Source organism: Epinephelus moara, chromosome 4 (assembly GCF_006386435.1).
Source record: "Epinephelus moara isolate mb chromosome 4, YSFRI_EMoa_1.0, whole genome shotgun sequence".
NCBI classification, from domain to species: Eukaryota; Metazoa; Chordata; class Actinopteri; order Perciformes; family Serranidae; genus Epinephelus; species Epinephelus moara.
Genome location: NC_065509.1, coordinates 29,522,539 through 29,545,664, shown reverse-complemented (window position 1 = coordinate 29,545,664; position 23,126 = coordinate 29,522,539). Strand labels below are relative to the sequence as shown.

The window sequence follows — 23,126 nt, the reverse complement described above, 5'->3', positions numbered from 1 at the left end:
CGTCTAATAACTCTCTTTCAGCTATTAAATTAATCGCCAACTAATTTGATAATCGATTAAATGTTTTAGTTTTTTTTTTTTTTTTTTTTTTTTTAAATAAAAAAGTCAAACTTCTCTTACTCCAGCTTCTTTAATGTCCTCATCTTGGGCTTTAAGAAACACTGATTGGGATTTTCTGCCATTTTACACACAAAACAGCAAATCTACTCATCAAGAAAATAAGATTAATAAATTAATCGACAGTGAAAATAATTGTTAGCTCTAATCTCATCTAACTCTTATTAAAAAAAGCAAATAAGTTAATTTCCTAAATGTCATATTTTCTTATTGTAATTTTTATGAGCCATATTAATATTCCCTTAATGGCTCACAGAGAAGAATCTTAAAGACTTTTTTTCTAAAATTAACGGTGTGTTCTTGCTCCCATGTGTGCATGCATGTATCATACAGCCCACTTTGATGTAACAATGCCTGAACTAGATAAGGGCCCTCGAACTCAGCTCCGCAGTGACCCTCCTGCCGTGCTCCCCGACAGAGTAGTCAGCCTCTCTTATTAAAGCACAAAGATTAGAAGCAATCTTCCTTTTGCCGAGTATATACATGCCGCCTTGCCTTCTCACTGGCTCCCTGTAAGACTGAACTGGGAACAGCTCTCAAACAGAGTAACAGGTACAGAAGAGTAATCTTGAACTGAGGAGGTTACCGGGGAAAGCGCTGCATTCGGAGCAGTCTGACACAGGCCAAGTGCTTTTCATTCATTAACTTGGCTGTCTATGCTGTGGTATGTCAAACGGTGGACGTGAGGGGAAAGTCAAAACTGACGTCCCATTGTGCTCGGCAGCCAGACACTGACTGAACACTGAATATTGTTTTCTGATGCCATAAGAGAGCACAAAGAGGCGGGCGAAGTCGTTATCAATTCCCTTGCAAGGCAATCATAACTATTATCATTAGTAGTGTTTTCATCCTCCGAGCTCAGCCCAGAGTGGATATCTAATCTATTCCCTGGCACACATTCTTGTCTTTCCAACTTGACCTGGTATCACTCGAGCAAAGAAATGGTTTCCCACCTCCCTAGAAACTAGATATGGGCGTAAATAATAAGCCTGGGCCCTTTCTGAAAAGCCCTAATCCCAGGAAAACAAACCTGAGCGAAACAGGCCCACCTGAATTGCTTTCAGGAAAACTAGATAATCAAAATGCAAAACAGCCTTTGATAGAAAAAATAAGCCGACTTCTAACAACAAATCCCCTACACCTAACATCAGCAAATTCTCCTCCTGAACTTTTATTTGTATGCTGTGTTTGGGTTTTTAATGTAATCACACTGCACACGGCGCTCCATCAATGAGCTATTCTGATTTATGTCGGCCTGAATCAGACTGACTGCTTAGAGCTTTACAGACATCATGAATGAGAAAAGGAGCCACACACTGAACACATTAGGGGTCCCACCATCTCCTCAGACAGGGGGACAATGGGTAGGGGAGCGGAGATAAAGGAGGGGGATAACAGGGGTGAAGGAATGGTTGACGCTGATCGGGCAGAGAAAAGGAGGGGGCAGAATGGGAGAAAAGAAAAGAAGAGGCCCAAGACACTGGCCACACAGGGCAGAGGGAGCGCGAGGGCTCTGAGAGGCCTATACTCGGTCATAGCCCATTAGGCTGGCTGGGTGAAAATGCTACAGCTCATTACATGCTCTGCCTCTGTTCTGTGGATGAACAATGCACAATTACGCTACCCTGCTGCTCCTCCAGCCATACTGCTGCATGCCTCTGAGGCGGCCGATATTGCTGCTATAGTGGCTCGCCTGCCAACAGCCTCCGTGCTCATCAAACATCCCATACATGCGCTCCCTAATGCGCATCCAGGTTTATGTCTAGAAACAAAAGCGCTGTATGAATTTGCCGAAATGAAAGGAGGGGAGAAACAGGAAAGACTGCTCAACCACTGGAGCAAACAAAACAGAGGTATAATGCAGCATTTGTGTGTGTAATACAATGACGCCGGCTCCCTTTTGTCTGCCTTCTTGAAACTCTTAAAAAAAAAAAGGTAGTGACAAAGGAATAATGCTTTTTGTTTCCAGATGAATTAAGTTTCACCCGATGTTGCAATTACTGTGAAGCCAGGTGCTGACATACAGATCACAAAAATAAAGACCGCGAAGTGGAGGCAGGCGACGGCGGTATAAAAGTATCGTGACAACATCTGCAATGCAGTGAATAACTCCGCTCAGGATTCATCTATCCACCAGCAAATTGGTTCACTTCAAGTCTTCCTCACTTTCCATTCTACAATTATGCATGCAGAAGCTGACATTTAATCTGATGGGGGAAATGCTAACTAACATCCTCCTGCTCCTGCTTTGTTTTAGACCAAAAGAAAAAAAAAACAGGACACTTGGAAAGGTCATTCTTCCCTGGTGTCAGAGCTGGCTGCTTGGAAAAGTTTCCTTTCACAACCAGTATTGTTATGTTGCACTGAATCCCTCCCCCCACTTCCCTGTCGCTCAGAAAGTGTAGCATCAGCACTCAGGAGAAAGCCCTGGGAACTCTCTTAACAGTGTGGCAACAGGCCTGAGGTTCATCCAAAGCAGGGCAGCGCAAAACCTGATACCCATGAATTTTAATTATTACCTTTTCTCTCTGCACATTTGGATGAAATTAGTTTTTGGCCTACTCAAATCATAATGGTCATTAGCAGAGAATTGTAATTACTTTTCTCTCACTTCGTCTGCTTGCTGAAAAACATTCAAGTTTTGTTGTTCCACACCAGATCAGAAAAGAAAAAATAATAATTTCACCAAAGGCTGATGGGTCCCTTGTTATTCTTATCTGTGAGGAAGGACAAGTACAGTGAAGGAGCGTTGATGTTTCTCTAACGCTGCATGCCAATACACATCGTACAAATGATTGTTTTAATATTTCTGAGCCAGAGGGACGGAGGCGTGCACATTCGTCTTGACATACACTGAATACGACAGAGCAAATAGTATTGTGAGCTTCCACTGCAAATAGATTTCACTCCTAGCCATAACAAGTCTTCGGGTTTGTGTTTTTAAACATGACCTTTTCTATTCTATATTAATGTAACTACAGGCAGTTTCAACCACGGGCTGCAGAATCTGCATTAATGAGAGATGGGAGGTTTTTTTTCTTTTCTTATTCTCCTGGAGCCTTCCCTTGTCATGACTTTTCCTGAGACTTGTTTGGCTTTATTAGTTTTCTCCACCTTAGTTTTACTTTGCAGTAAAATCTGCAGGGGGCTGACATGTAAACTTTGCAAGAGAAGATGAGGAGAGGCTGCTCATGATTGTTGGTAAATTTCCATGTTGCCGTCCTCTGCATGTTTGGACTTAGATTTCCATGACAGAAAACAGAATGCTGCATATTTGTGTCTGAGGGTTTAATTTGAGGAATAAAAAAAAACAACGCTGCGGGAAACTCATTTAAATGGGTAATTACGTCCATGCAGCATTGCTTGCAGGGCTTAACAAGGTGCGTAATGATGTCCCCTTCCCCAGCGATAAACATCATCACTACGTCCATTTCCTTCACTCCATTTAGCCTTCTCTCATTTACGTGTGGACCCATCAACGCATAAGCCCGATGCCATTATACCCCCTTTTTGCATCTAGGTATGTCTCCAGTAAAAATCTTTTAACATAAATCGTTGGATGGCTAATACCATTATGTGCCTATCTTTGGCTCCACTTAAAAAAACCTTCCTTTGAGGTTTAATAGGTTTACAAGAAAGTTAATTCTTTCCACATGATGGAGCTTTTAAAGTCATTTAAAATATATTTTCCCTTTCAGTGCTGTCGTCTTGAACCAAGCAAAATCATCTTGAAAGATGGATGAATGATTAAGTTGATTAGTACCATATGATTTGACTTTTTTATTTTGATGTGATTGTGCGCTTGTGTGTCTCTGGTGTATCGCACAGCTTGAAGCACGACGTCTGCTGTCGCATATAGTTTGCTGATGTTATCAAGATGTTCAGCCGTTTGATGATTTTATCACGGACTGTCAAGATTTTAAGGAAATAGAGTTGGTGGAAAATTTATACTGGAACCACTATCCTTTGCTAATAACACCTTGTTTGCAGATACGTTGAAATAATCATAATATTTGTTGTTGTTTGTTTTTTTTCCAGAGCAAAAAGACATCTTGCACTGACAATAAAAAAGAGACATTATTGCTTTCTGTAGAGGCTGATATGGTTTGTGCAATAAAATCTCTTCCTCATCCTAACACCACATTTTACAGAGAAAAATAACATGTTTCAGGCAGCAGCAATACAGGTTGAGGAAAATCATTGGCATTCTATAAATAGACCTCTCTCCCCTCTTCTCTTCCTTTCTGTCTCTCCTCGTTTTTCCAGGCCTCGCCGCTGCTCTACAGTATTACTCCCTTTGCATGCTCCGCACCAGTCACATGTGGTTAAGGACACATACAGTGACATGTGTACATCAGACGCCGTCACTCATGTGTTTTGACTCTTAAGCTCTTTGGCTGGATGCTCTGATCCCGACGAGAGGGTGGCAACCCGGCGGGCCCGGCTGCTTGTGACTGGCTGCCTGGGGTTGTTATGTCATTTCATTGTACCTCTGCAACATCGAGAATGACGTGCAGTGATGGGGTGTTGCGGGTTGGGGTCAGGGCTATAAAAACCCAACCAAGTGTAAAACTAGCACGGGTTGTGCATGGAGTGAAAACCATCTTGTTGAGTAATGTCACAAAATCACCCTACAGCTTCAGCGGCTGTGTGTGTTAAACACGGTGGGAGGAGCCAGCTGAGGAATGCAATAAAGAGGGCGCCGGGTACATCACTGCCACTCTGTTAATTTATTTCTGACAGACAAGGCTTTATTTCACCTTATAAACACTGATACTTGAAAAGCAGAGCATTTCTGAAGTCTCTGCCTTACAAATAACCTCTCTAAATAATTAAGAGGTTCATCTGCCACTCAATCAGCGCGCATCTGAAGCTTTTGGAGATGAAACGATTCTTTCTCAAATCCTTTGAAAGGAGGAGACTTTAAAGAATGCAACATACACCTCCCACTCTTCCAACGCATCAAAAATAAATAAAAAAACAACAACACTGGCTTTTAAGATCAAGCAGTTATGTATCCCTTCCCTTATTGCACAATATCTGTATATCTGTTGTTTCTCTTCCAACACGATTAGTCTGTCTATCTCTTTGACAAACTATTCACAGTTAAAAGAGGTTTTTTTTCCACCATTGGAGAATCTGGCTGTTTTTTCTCATGAAGGTTTTTGACAAGACTAAATGCTATTTTAGCTTCTTGTGCTCTATACTGAATTAAGACTGATTAAATTGATCACTTCATTATTGAAAAACATAATCTTAAAGGAGCTGTGTACAACGTTCCGAGGGCAACGATGATTGAGGGGTTGTCTCCACACGGCTCTCAACATGGAGGTGTTAAGCTGGCGGCTAGCAGCTAACTGTGCTAAAACAACAAGGGCTTAGGTTTTGTTGTAAGATTATGGGGGACACATGAAATTTGGGGAGTGGGGGTTACCCCCAAGAAATTTTGAGCAAATTTTCCAGCATTCTGGGGAATTTTTATGTATAAAGTTGCACCTTTTCTGCTTTAATTTATGGTGCAAATGTCTTCGATTTAGTCATAGACAATTCTTGTGCTAAATACTGAATTTAGACTGATTTAAGGGATCACTTAATCACTGCATTTACAAAAAAATAATCTTAAAGGTGCTGTATACGACATACAGCGGGTAACGATGATTCAGAGGTTGTCTGCACACAGCTCTCAACATGGAGGTGTTGGGCTGGCGGCTAGCAGCTGACTGTGCTAACAATGCCAGTGGTGCTAACAACTACAAGATCTATGGTTTCATTGTAAAACTGAGGAGGGACATATGAAATTTGGGGAGTGGGGGTTAACCCTCAGGAAATTTTGAGCAAATTTTCCTGCATTCTGGTGAATTTTTATGTATGAATTATTAATATTAATAAAAATTCTCTGCTACTGTCATGTTTTCAAATGGGCAGACAAATCCCTGCATCCCCCTCAGAATCTACACCTATGAACAACGGCAATAATGCTAACAGAGCTAACAGTGTTAACATAAGAAAGAACTGAAGGGTGGCGCTATGCTTCTGCCACGACGCTGTCCCGATATCAGTGGTAACAGCCGTATGAGTGCAGTACAGAGAGGTGGCGATTAGCTACGCTCAGACACTCACATGCACTAACATGCGCACACAGCCTGACTGTCTACCAAAAAACAAAAAAGAAGCTCCATTTTGAACACACACAAAGGTATCGTGACTTCATTCTCTGCTCAGGACACTATTACTCCACTATGTTTTTGCATGGCAAATAGTTGTTTGCTGCTGTATTAATGCTCAGTGTTGTCTACAGGACCTTTAATTTTTATTTTGTATTCAAAAGCAGGGATCTGGTTCCCTGGGAGCAGACAGGGACTGATGCCACCATTGTGCACGTACACATGCAAATGACAGGAGGTTTCTTTCATTTAAGTCTCATGTTCACCCTGTTTTAAATGCATAGACTGTGGATATTTTTCAATTAGTTTTGCTGAAAATGTCAGACTCATTCACTTCTATTCATTTCCAAACGGCATTGAAAACTGTGAATACAAAGCTGACTGTCAGACACTGCTAAAATAAAATCAGGCAATGAACTTTTACATTTTGAAAGAAGCTGCAGCCAGAGTCTTCTGTTGCAGTAATGTGTGCATTCAGCAACAACGTGAGAGCTGAGACGAGCTTTACTTTCACTTTGTGCTTTCTCTGCTTTCCGTGTTGTCATCTCCCAATTACACTTTCAACCAATTGTTGATGCTCTCTACTTTCTGTCAATCACAGTGTGTGCAAGTCAACAAACAAAAGCTAAATGATTCTGCCAGATACAGTCTGTGGAGAGACATTTTAGAATTTCCAATATAAATCTGCGCCTGACTAAAAAAGACCTCCAGACGTTTCTCACTGTTCCATGAGATACTGCTAAGATGAAGGGAAAATATGGATTATATCATATACTGTAAAATTTCCTACACTGAGAAAAAACAGTAAGCAACTGCACTAAATATGTACATTTTTCATTAACACTCGAGCTGTTGTATAAAATCTCACACTGCAATGACAGAAACTATTACAGAAATCTTATTAGCAACATTTAGAGCTGAGCATATATTCAACAGCAGAGAATGAGGACAATATCAAAACAACATTAAAAGAGTACTTTAAATGCAGAATCACAACAATGTTTGATTATCGAATATGTTGGATTATGCCTCTTGTTTTTCCCTCTCTGAGTCGGCCATAATGATGTAAATGATAATGTCACAGCCCATATTTCAAATAAATGTGACACTCCATAAGAAATATTGTGTGTGCGTGTGTATTCGTGAGTACGCGTGTGTGGGGAGATTGGCAGTTTCAACAGATGTGTAGTATGCGCTGACAGCATGACATCTACTTTGCATGCTCAATATGACACGTTTGAATGCTCCCATGCATACTGTCCTGATGTGAAGTGATAGCGAGGGATGTGCAGCCTCGCTGAAACCACTCCCTGTTGTCTCTCCTACATCAATATCAAAACGTCTTCTTTACTAACAGGGAGAAACAGCAAGACTGGTGCTCTGAGTACCCTGTCAGTCGTTGCTTTCTTTCCCTTTTTTCAATTTTCATTTTCTCATTTAGGCTCCTTTGATTGACTGTGAGAACTGAACAAACAAACAAAAATGTACATCCATTTCTCTTTTGTCAGAATCTGAACCTGACACTGTGGCGCACATGAAAATATAGCATCACTGAGACTCCTGTAGCTGCAGTGTTACAGGTCCAGTGTGTAGGCTTTGGGGGGTGTACAGGCAGATATGGAATATAATATAAGATAAAATGTTTTTGACAGGAGGAGACCTCTGATGATAATTCAGCTCCTGATTAAAACCTCCTTAATGTCCGGATCTTAAGTTATAAGAGAAAAAATGTGAGCACACATTAGCAGGTGCTGGGCTAGCGGAACGTCTCTCACAAGCCAAACAGCATAGGAGAAACACTGATTTGAAACGTGAAACTGCTTTATTTGGCGTTTTCACCAGTTTAAATCACTGGGTCCATTTGTTTTTTAAAGGAAGAGACCTCTGAGGATAATTCGGCTGCTGATAAATACCTCCTTAACATCTGGATCTTAAGTTAGCAGAGAGAAAAGGTGAGCACATGTTAGCAGGTGCTGGGCTAACAGAACAAGCCAAACAGCACAGGAGAAACACTGATTTGTAACATGAAACTGCTTTATTCAGTGTGTTTACCGGTTTAAATGACCGGGTCTGTTTGTTTTTAAGAGGAAGAGACCTCTGAGGATAATTCGACTCTCAATAGAAACCTAGTTAACGTCCAGATCTTAAGTTAGCAGAGATAAAAGGTGAGCACGCGTTAGCAGGTGCTGGGCTAGCGGAATGTCTCTGACAAGCCGAACAGCACAGTAGAAACACTGATTTGTAACATGACACTGCTTAATTCAGTGATTTACCAGCGGTAAATGAGGTAATGAGGTCTCATTTTTAAAACATTGCGTATGCACAAAATGAGGCCTGAAAGAGGCGTACGCCATTTCCCACGCAAAATTTGTGATCTATAAAAACAGACTTGATGGGAAAAACTCTGACCCATGCTTATGAACATTTTGGAAACCGGAAATTGGCGACACAGATCGTGAGGTGGAAGCCTGAAACTAGAATATTTTTTGATGCACGCCATTTTAGCTTTTGCCCATATGTACATTTTTAGTATGGATGCTACACGCTGTTTTATAAATGGGACCCCATGTTTGTTTGTTTCGGAGGGGAAGAGACCTCTGTGGATAATTCAGCTCCTGATAAAAACCTCCTCACAAAGAACACTGACAGAATTCGAACCGGGAGAAGTTTCAGCTTGTTGCATGGTCACTGCTAGATGCCACTAAATCCCCCTAAACTTACACACTGCTCCTTTGAGGAAACAGTGCAGAGAGCATGTGGAGGATGACTGTATCGATTATCAATTAACTAAACTTATGAAGCGCACTGGCCACTGAACATTTTACACCCTGTAGTGCAAAGTCCAACCTCCTATAAACGCATTCATCTCCTTTTTTTATTCATATGTGTGAAAGAAAAATCTCTTACCTGAATAATCAATAAAGTAAGATATCTTATTTTCCTGCTCTGCTCATTATCTGGAATCACAGGTGTGAGAAGCCTTAGTACACATTACAAATTAAAAAACATTCTAGCCAAAGGCCATTCCTTTACTGTATAATTGTCTCCCCCTCCAAGTGATTCACTATAATTAAGCCATGGAAGACAGCTCTATTCTCCTGTGAGTGTTCATATTAGTGCTACCACAGGCAGGTCTAACAAACATCTCACAGCTGATGCTTTTCAAAACAATGGACAGCGATGTTCAGGGAGGTATATATGCTGGTACACATTCTCACAAGGGAGAATGCAATATACACAATGCAATTGCAGGTATGAGGCCTTCGGGGAGACCTGTCACTGTTATCTTGGCCAAGTCTGCCGTGTTTGTGTGTGCGTACGTACGTGTGTGTGTGTGTGTGTGTGTGTGTGTGTGTGTGTGTGTGTGTGTGTGTGTGTGCCAGCGTGCTTTGTCTGAAGCAGGAAAAGCTCGACTCCAGCTGCTCTGACATAAGCAGGATGTTCACTGCCCCACATAAACTAACAATGGAGGAGAACTTTGCATCGATCAAACACAGAATTTACAAACAGACACGAGAGAACATATCCTCTTTACCTCCATTAGCAAACCCTAATCTGACCCCGAACCCACATTCTGATGATCGTTTTAATCTACATGTTTGGAAAATAAACAAACACAGAGTTATCACAGTGCCCTGGTGTAAAAACAAAAAGCTCTTCCGCCGAGGATAAATGAATCATGGATAATTATGAGGTTGCCCTCAGGATGAAAACAATTTTTTGGGGACAAAGCAGCCTCAGTAATCACAACAGTGCAGCCACTCGTGTGTCCTAGCCAGTCAATGGGATATGGGTTGAGGACTTGTGGAGTCAAGTGGTTTCAAGCCCAAGCTTGCTCATTGTAACAAAGCAATTATCAGTCATTTCACTGCTGTTTGTTTGTGCTATAAATGGCATTGTAATTATACTGAGAACATTTTTTATTTAAGAGCAACATTTGTACGTACTGTAGAGCTTCTGTCTCTTGCAAATGTCACAATGGGGAGGAAAGAAAACAATGACAACTGTTGTTGTGCTGGGGTTACTCTGTTGGAGGGTATAAGGTGTGCTCTTGCTACCGCTATTTTGCTCCATCACACACACACGTTCTCTCTTCTCAGTCCAGGGGAAAAATATGCAAAGGCCGGGTCAAAGAGATGTTTGTCAACATCATGTGCAAGGCGGAGAGCAATGGAAGCTGCATGCTAAACAGGCCCGGCCTCTATCAAGCCAATCAACTGCCTCGAAGCAAATGAGAAAACGTGGTCGGGGCTCAGACACCTGGCACTGAGACTCATTCACCCTCACTCACTCCTTCCCTTCTTATCTCTCTATCTGCCCTCACACAGCTCCATCAAGACTACTCCAAGCTTTGCATATGGAATCATCTAAATCAATCTTCAGCCCTATTTGTCTCCCTCTTCACTTTTTCATTAGCTGAAACAAATAAAGGCTCTCCTAATCCTGCGGCAAATGTGCTTTTATTGGATGGTTAAGCCACAGAGACAGGATGCTCGCTGGAGCTTTTTACAGCGTCGGTTGATTTCTTTGTGCAGCCAGAGACCCACATTTTCTTGGCTGAGGAAAAGGCTGGTGGTGACCTGCATAGCACTGCCTACCAGCAAATACAATCACAGCACACGGGTCACTGCGTGTACTTGCTGAATCCCCCCACCTCTGCCTCCACTGACCGGATAACGCCACAGAACAACCTCCCCCCGCATACAACATTCCTCAGTCCCTCCACCTGTGTTATTCACATACACACACACTCAGTCAGAACCAGCTCAGACAGGCCCAGTAAATCAGCATGCCCGTAAGTAGGTCTCATTGACCCCTCAGGATCCACCGGTGCCTGGATCTCTCTGGATCATCCAGTCAATACATCAATATCCATCTTGTGTTTCTTGTTTTAAGACCCGCGCTCCGAACCCCCCACCTTCCTCTCACTGAATGTCAAACAGAGATTGGAGTCATCAATTACAAGAGAGTGTGTGTGCATGGAGCTGGAGCTTATTTGCCGCTGTCTATAGGAGTGATACACATTCTAACACAAACACACACACTCACACTGACACACACACACAAACATAAATGCCCCTTTCTCCTGTGGGATCAAGGAGAAGTGGGTCATGAGGAGGGTTTCCAAAAGAATCCAATAGAGCAGTTCATACGTACAAAAAATCTATAAACTAAAGATCAGCCGGTCTGCATACACTCTGTCAGCCTGAATAGTCTTTCAAGTCAGACCTTCACTGCTCTGCTGGAGCCATGCATGGTATGTCAGGGTAATTCAATGGCTGACTGTGCAGAGCGGCCATGCGCTAACACTGCAGCCAAATGGACAACACACAGATAAAGAGTTTAGACAATGATTATTCTTTCTGCTCGCACCTGAAATGACGTGTGGTGGAGCTGATTAGGGGGGTCAATACATCTGGCAGGTGCTCAAACTCCTGTTTCTTTTTTGCAGTAGCTCAGCACCGACAAATACAATAAAGGAAAAAAAACAACAAGTGGAGTAAGGGAGGCCAAATAATCCACTTTGTCAGGTCTCCAAATTCTGCTTGGCAAAGCGCTCCCAGTCACAGGTCAGCCTCGGTGTCTCGGCCCCTCGAAATGCCTTGAAGGATTCCACTCAGATCGACTGACAGAATGTCACACGTGCCATTTCAGATCGCTCAGCTATCCATCAATAGCAGGGAGACATTTCACTGACATTATAATCTGTGGTACGGTGGAATGCTAAATATCACTAGACCTTGAGATGTGCTGAAAGGTGTTGCTATGCTTCTATACAGCTCATTCTAAGGATTCAGCGTGATCGAGGAGACCTATTAATGATGATTAATGAAGAGGGAAATCTAATGGAGCTGACCGTTTCTTCACGTTTAGTCATGAGAATTAATTTTAATACAAAACATCCCTTTTTCTCCTGCATGTGAACACCAAAAGCAGCCAAGCACAGAGCACAGCGGATTGTATCTCACCTCTGGCAGTGGCATGCCGTTGATGATGAGGTCTGGCTGCTGGTGGCCCTGCCCAGTGAACGGGTGCTGATAGCCATGGTTGGGAGCTGCATTGCGTGAGTTCTGGTTCTCCACGTTGAGGAAGGTGCTCTCGGAGCGCCTGCAGCCCAGTGGCAGGCTCTGCTGGTGGTAGTCGAAGTAGTTGAGCGAGGAGGTGAGAGACGAGCAACTCACCACATTCATCTTGTCTGTCTCCTCGACGTCGCGTGGCACCAGGCGGATGTCGTTCTTGCTCAGCTTCTTCTTCTTGCTGGACTTCTTCTGGTTGCCATATGAGTACTCCGCCACCCTGCGCAAGTAGAAGAAACTGAACAGACTCAATAAAGCAGTGTTCTGCCTTCCCCTCCCCGTCCACACGGTCAAAAAGCACGCTTGCCATGCCAGCTAGGGCGCTGTTCGACCGTGGGGGCCAGACAAACTGCTCATTGCCGTGCCCAGGGGTGGAACAGCACATTTAAAGTGACTCCCCACTCCCGGCCTGCAATGGAGCTGTTATCCCTTGTTTGTTTGCATTTGCATGCTCAACAATCGACATGTCACAAACAGGCAGGCAATATGCAAACATGCCAAAACCACAGAAGCAAAGCAAAAGAACACAATGATACTGAGCAGCACTACCGGTATATGCAATCATATTCAAAGCACACAACCCACACTAATTCCATTTTTTTTTTTCTCCTTTCGTTATCAAGCGAACCCACGAGCAGCACGGCGTGCACGAGAACTGCAGATTGAAATTCATTTAGCTGCTCTCGGAGGCTGCTGCAAACTTGAACTGAGTATTTTGACTTTAATAAGAGCAAATGAGCAACACAGCCATGTTTTATCAAAGGATCCTCAGACTGGGGGGAAATATCCATTCTTCGCACAGCCTCGCAGTTTTCCACAGGAGAACAGATGCTATGTTCTCTATAGTGATGACTACAAACTCCACTTAACATATTCCATATAATTTCTGATGGGTTTTTTTCACCATCTGCATTACTTCAAACTCTGGAGGAGGCCATTTTTAACCTTACGGCACAGACCATATGGTTTATTTTTCCCTTTTAAGCCCACAACAAAACTATAGTTACCCATGAAATTGCGATATCTGTTTCTGTTCCTGCTTCTTCAATGTCTCTGCTACACTAGCCCCCACTGGCCTCTGTTCCTCACTAAAACGCAGCTCTAATCCTCTGTTGCTTCGAAAAATCTGCAGTTTGTCTATTTCATTTTTCTTTCAGATTGCATCTTCAAAACAGCTCCCTGCACCCCCACCCCCTCCCCCCATTCTGCTCCCCCTTGATTCAGAGGAAAGAAAATGGGCAGCTGCAAGAGTAGAAAATACTCCATCTCTTTTTCATTTATCATTTTAACATGTTGTCTCTCCACCCTGTGCCCAAATTGAAATCAGGGAGGGAGGGGAAAATCTTCAGAGTCAGACAGACTGACAGAGGACAAGCAATAAATTGGAGATAACTGCTCCTCATATTCGAGGTGGCGACTGAGAAGCAGAACACATCAGTGCTGATTAAAGCACCCAGCAGGGAGAGTGGCTCACACTAGCAGAGTAAAGTACTGAGAGCAGTTTGGAATTTGGAATTTGTGGTTGTCTGTCATTGCCTCTCGTCTGAACAGGATGTAGAACTGCCATTAAAAATATGATACTGCATGAAGTGGCTGTTGTGGTGGAGATGTCAACAGGGTGGTATCTTTCTATATCAAATCAGGTTTGAATAACAACATTTGGAGTGTTTTTTGTGTTCCTGTGACAAGAGGAGATGTGGGCTCTTGCTTTTAACAATATAAAGGCAGAAATTATAGCTCTGCATTTCACAAAATGTTAAAAAAATATGACCAAATGTCACATGAGAATGATAAAATAAAAAACACGCTCTCTAATCTATACTGAGAGAATAATCTGAGCAATTCAGGGAGAGTTTAAGAATATTTCTTCATGGTTACATGCTTGAAAAATGGCCCGAGTTAACTTCGAATTAACAAAATTATGTTTGGAGGAAAATATGATTATAGCTTCAGGTTAAACTCTCAAATCCAATCTATATGTAAATTTATAGTGGTAATGTGGCACAGGGAAATCAAAGCCAGAGCTGATGTTCAGATTGATAAACACAACAAGAGTGTTCAATATTCAAAGGTCCGGAAAATAATAATCTGCTCCTTTCCTGGAAGAACTGGGGAAACAGTTAATGATGATGTGGTTTACATGCTTTTATTTCATTTATTTTTATTTCATTTCACTGCTCCAGATATTCCCTGGTGCAGAGAGAACGCAGAGGCGAATCTGAGTGATCCTGGAGGACTGTCCATAATCACACTGGATTAAAGCTGATAACAGCCAATCAGCCATGGTGGACGTTAAATAATAAATGTCTGGGACTGCTATTGAACCAGTGGGACGTTAATTGTCCGGCAACACACCCGCAAATTGAACATGACAGTTGAACCGTCATATTTATGAGTCAATTGGCTACAATGGAAGGATTAAATCAATCAATCACGTTTCCTTAACACGGAACAGTGGGCCTCAGCATAATGTGTCTGATTTAAAGCAGTCGGGTTCATTTTCTGCCTCCGTTTAATCTGTGGGGGAGAAAAGAAAAAATCTGCAGTCCTCACATTCGGGCCTCTACATGCTGCATGACAAAAGCAATGCACTCACAACTCGCAGTTTCAGGCACGATCGCGGACACACGCGCGGGCGCACGCTCTCCCTCCCTCTCCCTCTTTCTCTCACATGCACACGCACACACACAATCACACACACACAGGCGAGATTTGACTCAGTACCTGCAGTTGTACGTCCGGATCTCCTTGTTATCCCTCTTGCACTTAACCGCCACAAATATCATGGTGACAAACAGGATGGCTGCGATAGAGCCCAGAGCGATGATGAAGATGAGGGACAGGTTGACAGGTCCAATAGGCTCCTGCGCGTTCAGGTCTGGTGAGAGGTACACCACGATGTAGGCCGAGGCGGACAGGGAGGGCTTGCCGTGGTCCCTCGCCACCACTGTGATCTCGTAGGTGGACTTGGCGTTCTCTCCAAACATCCGGGTGGAGCGCACCTCACCGTTCACCTGGTCGATCTCAAAGAAAGCCCTGTCCCCCTCTGAGATGGTGTAGGTCAGCCGCCCGTTCTCCCCCTCGTCGTAGTCGTCAGCCTTCACCTGGGTGACCATGTAACCGACCCCTGCGTTTCTTGGGATGGACACCTCCGCTGTGCCGTTAACCAGCGGAGGGTTTGTCATCACAGGTGTGTTGTCGTTGACATCCAGGACAACAATACGCACCGTGGCGTTGCTCGATAAAGAGGGGTTGCCGTTGTCTCTGGCCAAAACTTTGAAATCAAAAGTCCTGGTGTATTCATGGTCGAATGATCTCATGGAGTAAATGCGGCCTGATGGGTTTATGCTGACATATGTGTTTACATCCATGTGCTTAATCTCACCGGGGACTATGGAGTAGGAAACTGTGCCATTCATCCCCAGGTCCGGGTCTTCTGCTGATACCGCCAGCAGACATGAGCCGGGCAGGTTGTTTTCCATCACCATCTCTTGATAGTGTGGCTTTAGGAACTGGGGAGGGTTGTCATTTTCATCTGTGACTTTGACTACCAAAGACTTTGTGGCGCGTAAAGGAGGCATGCCACTGTCCTCCGCTTGGATAGTCAGGTTGTATGTGTCCTTCTGCTCTCTGTCCAGCCTGCCGTCAACAAGTATAGTGGAGAAGCTCTCATATTCTTGCAGCCTGAACGGAACATTGCCCTGCAGCCTGCACTGCACTTTGCCGTTTGCCCCAGAATCCTTATCTGACACCCTCACTAGCGCAATGACATATCCACGCTGCGCGTTCTCACTCACTTCCACCATCTCCGTGTTCAGTGAGAGTAAACTGATGACAGGTGGATTATCGTTAGTGTCCATCACATTCACTGTGACTTTGCAGTGAGCTGGGATAGAGTTGGGACCTAAATCTTTGGCCTGCACGTCGATCTCGTATATTTGCGCCGTTTCATAATCCAAAACACCGTTGACGGTGATGATCCCGGTTCTGGGGTCAATTTTGAACGCATCCCTCGTTTTTTCGGTGACGTAACTGTTGAACGAGTACACAACCTCTCCATTAGTGCCCTCGTCAGGATCCGTTGCATTCAAGTCTATGACTAATGTGTTGATGGGGGAGTTCTCCATCACGTTTACTGTATACACCGGCTCGTCAAAAACGGGGTTGTTGTCATTAGAATCAATCACCTTGATGTTTAACTGGACCGCGCCTATCTTAGGAGGGTCTCCTCCATCTTCTGCGCTGATTTCATATGTATAGTGGGACTGGGTCTCCCTGTCTAACGATTTTTGCACAACGAGCTCAGCAATTTTGGACCCATCCCCTCTGGTCTTTATTTCTAGTCCGAAAAGCTCATTTGGGGTGATGGAATATGATTGCACTCCAAAGATCCCCGAGTCCGGATCGCTTGCCCCCTCTAGGGGAAACCTGGTACCAGGGGAGGCATTCTCGGAGATTTCAATGTCAATGTGGCTCGTTGGGAATCTGGGTGCGTTATCGTTCAAATCCTCAATTTCAACTTTGATGACACAGATCTCCATAGAGTTTGACATCACTTCTAGGGAAATAATGCACTTTGGGTTCTGCCGACAAACTACGTCCCGATCTATTTTCATTTGGGTTGTAAGGATTCCGGCTGGACTGAGTTCCACCCATCGTGGTTCTGAATTGGAAATAACCCTTAAGTACGGGGGCTGCGGCGCAATCTGAAATCCTTGCTTTAGCGCGTCCTTTGTCACGTTTCCAATCACTGACCCGGGCTTCATCTCCTCGTTTATTCCATACTTGAGGTTGATAACAGCCTCAGCCCCGACCCAAAATATGAGGAACACAGCTATTAATTGTATTAATTCCATCTCCTTGGTTTGCATTGTACCTGTTGAGTTTTTCTCTCCCTAATAAAGAGCTTGATAATTACGCACAAGTACGCACGTCAGAGAAAACAGGAAAAATGTTCCAAATGACTCATCTCATTCAAATGTCCAGAAAAAAAGTGTTTAGGTGACGAATAGCTCTCGTGTATGCAAATTATATCATGGTGCGAAAGCTATAATTGTAACAAGTGCCTCAGCCTATTTTACTCTTCTCGGGCAGAGCACATCCTCCGGTCTACTGCAGCGGGCGAAACATTGGGGACGACAGATCTGTGAAAACATGCTGAATCTTCTCACAACAGTGATTTAGCCGTGTAAATCCGTGCAGCTCTTCTCAAGCGGCAAAACTGGTCTTACACATGACTCATATGATGAACTGTCCATTTTCAAGTGGGCTGAAAAGAGGGGGGGTACAAAAAAAATGCTGCATAAATGTGAATTCCTGCGAGCCAAGTCCACAAATGTTTAAATCTTCCGTGCAGATGAAGTCATGGGGTTCAAAAAAGTCCGTGTTCGATTCTCCGCCTTGATGCCAGCAAAGATTTAAGTCGCATTTTGGATAAACATCTGTGCTCTGTGTGAGATATTACAAGCAGTGAGAGAATTTCCTCTTCGGCTATATGCTTTCAAACTGCACATCTGATGGAGAGGGGAAAAAAAGCTAAAAGCAGCTGCAGTCACAAAATTATTCAACAGCTTAAGTCCGGATATCTTTGCCTAAAGAACATGGGTGCGATTGCAGGAATGTCTCATCACATCACTGAAGTCCCGATTACCTTTTTTATTTCCAGCAGATTTAGTCTTTCACCCCGGCCGCAAGTCTTGAAGCTTTTTTACTTACTAATTAATTTCCTCGTGTCTCACTTGGTAAAAAGGCTGCACATATCCCGGTAATGAGTCCATGCAACATTTTAAAAAATCCGTTGAAAATGTAGCCAGTGGGGAGGAAACGATGCCTACTGTATGTACAAAACGCATTTCATTCTGGGCTGCAGCAAAGTAGAAGCACAGTAGCCTATATCCAGCCTGGTTGAGGCAGAAAAAAAGAAATCACCACTCGTTGCCAGTAGGCTGTCTAGTTGACTCCAACAAGCGCTCCTCTCGCTTCACTGGTGCACACTGGCGGACGCGCAGCTCCGAGCTGAGCGCTCAGTCTCAGGACCTGCAATCCCCTCAGCCAATCAGGGGTTACACAGGAGGGCTGGGAGCTGCTGGTGGGTGGGGCAAAGTACAGCAATGAAACACGGCCAACTACCTGTTCTTCTGCAGATGGACGACTCAACGGGCAATTACAGCGTACAAGTTGAGACACGGAGCTGTGTATTAGATGATCGATGGAGGAGCGCGTCCAAAAGTCGGGACTGGGGGACGCACAGGGGTCTTTGAGAGGGTGTCATGGGTGCTACAGGGAGGAAAAGAAAGAGGAGCAGACTAATTTCCCCCAGCGGAGGCACAGAGGAGATGCTAAGGATAACTTTTCACTGATTTGACCTTGTTTTCTCTTGCAACAGGCAATTGTTTGTAACAAGTCATATTTTACAACACAGATCCTCTCAATGAGGATCCTGGGGGTTATTGTGGACTCGTATGGATCTATTTGACCCCCGGTGACATGGCAAAGTTTGTGCCAAAGCAAACAGCATTACCACAGAGCCAAAGTAGCATTTCCCACTTCCTCCTGCAGCATAATTTAAGTTTTAAGTTGCAACTATACGCATCATGTTACATCATTTGCACCCTAACCTGGCTCTCCAGTGCAATATGTCTGAACTTAACCATCAGCAGGCACCATGCTGAGGCGATTTCCAATCATGAATAAACATTATAGATTATGGTTTCCATGTAGCAGCATGCTGGGAGGAAATATTGCCATAGGCGCAATCAATACACAATAGCCCACGTTTTCTTTTCGTACACGTCACAAAATAAAACCTCTTTTCCTATTAAATGTTGCCCTTGAGCCTCCATATCAATTACACCCCGCCCCATGGGACACACAGAGTTAAATATCATATATTGTATTATTCAAAATGGGCAGACCACGTGTTGGGCAGTGGGTTTACGTAAGGTCACCACCACCTCTTTCTATTAATGACTGACAGCTAATAAATTGAGTTTTGCTTTCTTTTGGATGAACAGCAGCAGACACAGGCCTATAATGGGAGCAGGTTTAATAACAGAATAGTTCCATCCTATGAAAAATAATAAACTGCCTTCACTGTAATTAAATCGTTTGTGTCTGTCAGCTGCAAAGTCCACATTTATAAAGGTTAATAATGAGGTGGGTGGACTCTGACCTCCAGCCTGTCGCTAATCATCATGAGAAAAGAAACAACAAATCAATTATCAGCTATTATTCCGTGCGTCCCTTCTCACTTGTCTGCGTGTAACTCAGGTCGACATCATCGCAGCGAGGCTCGGTGTGACGTTAACTATTTACGCCTGTCACGTGCCAGACAGCAACATAAGAAAACTGCAGATGGGAGAGAAAAAAAGGAGGAGGAGGAGGAGGAGGAGGGAGGATGTAAAGTTCCTCTAGTTGCTCTGCACATATTCTCTCATCACCTTTTCTGAAATCTTCTCATGCAGACTGAAGCGACAGTCGGTCGCAGCAGGTCCATCACACACACACACACACACACACACACACACACACACACACACACACACACCCTCCCATGCAGCCTGCCTGCCTCTCTTTCACCCGCGCGCTCCTCAGCCGCCATCACATCCTGTGGAGGGCAGGCCGATTTCAAAGTCACAAGGGTGACACCTAGCGTCCGCAGCCGCAGCTCGATGCTGTTGTTCCAGCTTGTCCATTTTTTTTACCCCCAGACTGTTTTTTTTTCTCTCACCCGGGTGAAAAACAACAGCGTGCCACAAGAATAACAATGAAAACACACTGGCAAATCAATTTCCTCTTTATATTGGAGGAGAAGTCGGCAGTTTGACCACAATTAATATGCTGTCCAAGAGGTGAATTAGTTCTGAGCCATATCCAATCATTGTTAATCAATACGGGAGTGATTGAACTGTGTATGGGAAGGAGAATAAGGTCAATGTTGTGCATTATGGACATGTAATTTACCTTATTTATGTTTTTATTTATTACAAATACTCAAACTGTGTCAGTCAATTAAACACTTGAGGATGAATAGCAGCAACTTCACTGGGCATATTTTAGGGTAGCAGAAGGTCATAAAGCTGTTTATATCACTCATAATAAATGCACATAAACACCTTTGTTACATATCTTATAGGGTTCAAGAGCAAAGAGGAGTGCACAATCACTCACCAGCATGTCTGAATCATACTATTGTGAAATATAAAAAAGATAAAGCCATGCTACCTCCTAAAAGAATCCATGTTAAATGCCTGAGATGTGATATTTTTGTAGTGAAAATATCTCCTCTTCTCTTGCATAATGCAATCATATCTCAACAAACAAGCAAGTATCAACAAAGCAACTTGTTTGCTCCTCTGTAACACTTCTCAAGACATGTTGCAGTCGCATAAGGAGAGCGCCAGAAGAATCTTTAAACTCATAAATTCTTAATGTCAGCAAGTTAAACAACCGTAGGCGGTGGCAGGGGACTCTCTGGTCCTCGGGGCTTTCTGATGGCTGTATGTACAACTTAGTGCATGGTATGTTTTTTGTATTTCTATCAGTCTGAGGTGGTGTTACAGAGGCTTGCATTGCCTGCTTGAGTCGGAGATGAACAGGTGCAAGTTCTCCCTGGTTACAGTGTCAATTAAAGCACCAAATGATAAAGTGTGCGTTTATTGTCACATGATGTCTGTGAATGATCAGGAGACCAAACTGCTTGTATAATGACAATAAATGTGCATTGCGACTTATTGTGTCTTGTTATTCATGTTCTCATGTGACTAATATTGTGGTTAAAGGTAGAGTCAACGATTCTGAGAAAGACTGTGACATTTGAACTCAGCACCAAGGCCGAAACTAAATGTCCAGACTTCACCGCATTCGCAGACTCGTGGACTTTGCGGGCGTGCTCGCAGGAAGTCTGTGAGTGCTGAGGGCCGTCCAAATCCACAATTCATTGTCCAATCAGCCTGCTGAGGTGGTGATGACAACAAGTGGTGGGTTACAGTGTCAAGCTAACTATACGTAACTTTTATCGTCGCCCTTCTTGGCAAGCTGCAAGACAAATCTGAACAAACTGTTGCCTAAAGTACTTTCTAACGTGCTATCAATCGTAATCAGGTCCGGCAGCAGATTGTCAAAGTGTCCCCGACTCATCCTGAAACAAGCCTTGAACTGACCATCACGCAAGTGAAGCTCCTGGTCATACTCCTGATTTATCCTCTCTCTGGTCTCATATCCACACCGATCTCTGTTTCCTTGTGTCCAGTCCCCAAGTGCCCTCCGCCTGTAAATTTTTAATGCAGACTTTAAGGTATAGATAGATCTGTGAGTTTTCTTCAAAGCAAAACAGTAGTTAAGCTAAGGACAGGTGATTCGGTGGTTGCCTAGCAACTATATAAAAAACAGATGCAGCAAGCGGCAAAAAGCACTCTGTGTAATCAGGGCAGGCTTCAACAAAAAAGGCAGCGCGGTGTGCAATGCAATATGACATCTGCAAAACGTGCTCTGTCTGATCGGGACCTAAAAAGACAAAACAAACTCGTTATGAACGTGTAAAACAATCACTTTATTTAAATGTTAATTAAATCATGTAGGCCAGAGATAATATTTAACCACATCATGGCACAGGTATAGTAGAAGTATAAGCTCCACAGCAACAAGTAAAACAGACATCAAACAGCGGCTTCTGTGGCTTTACTACATTCTCATGCTCTTGGAGACTTGACGAGATGGCGGGAACAAGTCGCAGTACATACGACGAAAGTCTGGAGGGTGGATATTTGGATTAATCCCCAAACAAATACACCTCCTCAAGCGTCCATCTTGTTCCCACTACCTATTTCTTTTTCTCTGTCCATGTGCACGAGCATGAATGCCCCCTGTTGCTGATGGCTGGAACAGTTCTCAGTCCGAGACACTTTGTTTGCTCCCTATTTACAGAGCTGGGGCTGTGTATGAACTCCAGGATTTTTTCAGCACACAGAATGAACAGCTAGCGGTCCGTGAGGAGATGTATTTGAATGAATGTGAATTGGACAAAAATATGTACTGGATTAGAATCGCTGACTGCACCTTTAAGACAGTGAGTTGGCTCATGTCAAAGGGAGTTGAGACATCAGCTGTTAACTGTACAATGTGAGGGCTAAATATTTTGGAGGGCTACAGTGTCTGATAAGGGCTAAGAGGGTTAAAAAATGTAGCAGATTTTCTTCCCCCTGCAGTTGAGTGCAGTGTGGGGGGAAAGAAGGCGACATCACTGCCTTGAGCTGCAGGGCTGATCATAAACTATAGCACAGTAATTTAGCCACAATGTATTTCTTTCTCTCTCTCAGAGAGTGGTGGCATATTTCATTTATGAGCCAAGATCTACCTCAATATTATTCCTGCTGTTGACGTTCTTTTGTGTCCTTTATTGATTTTAGCGCGTTAAAATCCTTGAATTTTCTGTCGTGAGTGGTGGTGCATTCACTGCTCAGCATCAGTGTTTGTTTACAATGCCATCATTTTGGTCGGTGAAAGGAAGAGGGGAAGTGATTGTGAGAAAGTAATGTGTTTACTCGTCTACTGATTCATTAAACTGGCAGTTATTCAAGCTAAGGAGTGTCTGACTGACCACACTTTATGCTCCGGCCTGAGATCTGTTTTTCAGCATTGTACAGTATAGTCATGACTATACAACAAGTAGATCTGACCAGGCAATCTGATTGGTCAACTGGACATTTAGAGCATGATCAAATCAGCATGACAGCACTCTGTCCTTACCACGAAAAATACTGCTCTGCCA

The 23,126-nt window shown here is 43.6% G+C and overlaps 1 protein-coding gene across 10 annotated transcripts in view; it reads right to left on the bottom strand.

The window, feature by feature from the left end:
• The window catches only part of pcdh19 (protocadherin 19), a 70,124-nt gene extending 51,755 nt beyond the window's left edge, over window positions 1-18,369 (bottom strand). For 4 of the 10 annotated variants that reach the window (XM_050042665.1, XM_050042668.1, XM_050042664.1 and 1 more), the window contains exons 1-2: window positions 15,083-18,369; window positions 12,251-12,596 (exon numbers count right to left, since the gene is read on the bottom strand). In XM_050042665.1, the coding sequence (XP_049898622.1) occupies window positions 12,251-12,596; window positions 15,083-17,229 (2,493 nt within the window). In that variant the 5' untranslated portion in view covers window positions 17,230-18,369. The remainder of the gene's footprint in view (window positions 1-12,250; window positions 12,597-15,082) is intronic. The other 6 variants (XM_050042671.1, XM_050042670.1, XM_050042669.1 and 3 more) reach the window with 3 other exon arrangements.
• Between the last annotated feature and the right edge of the window lie 4,757 nt (window positions 18,370-23,126).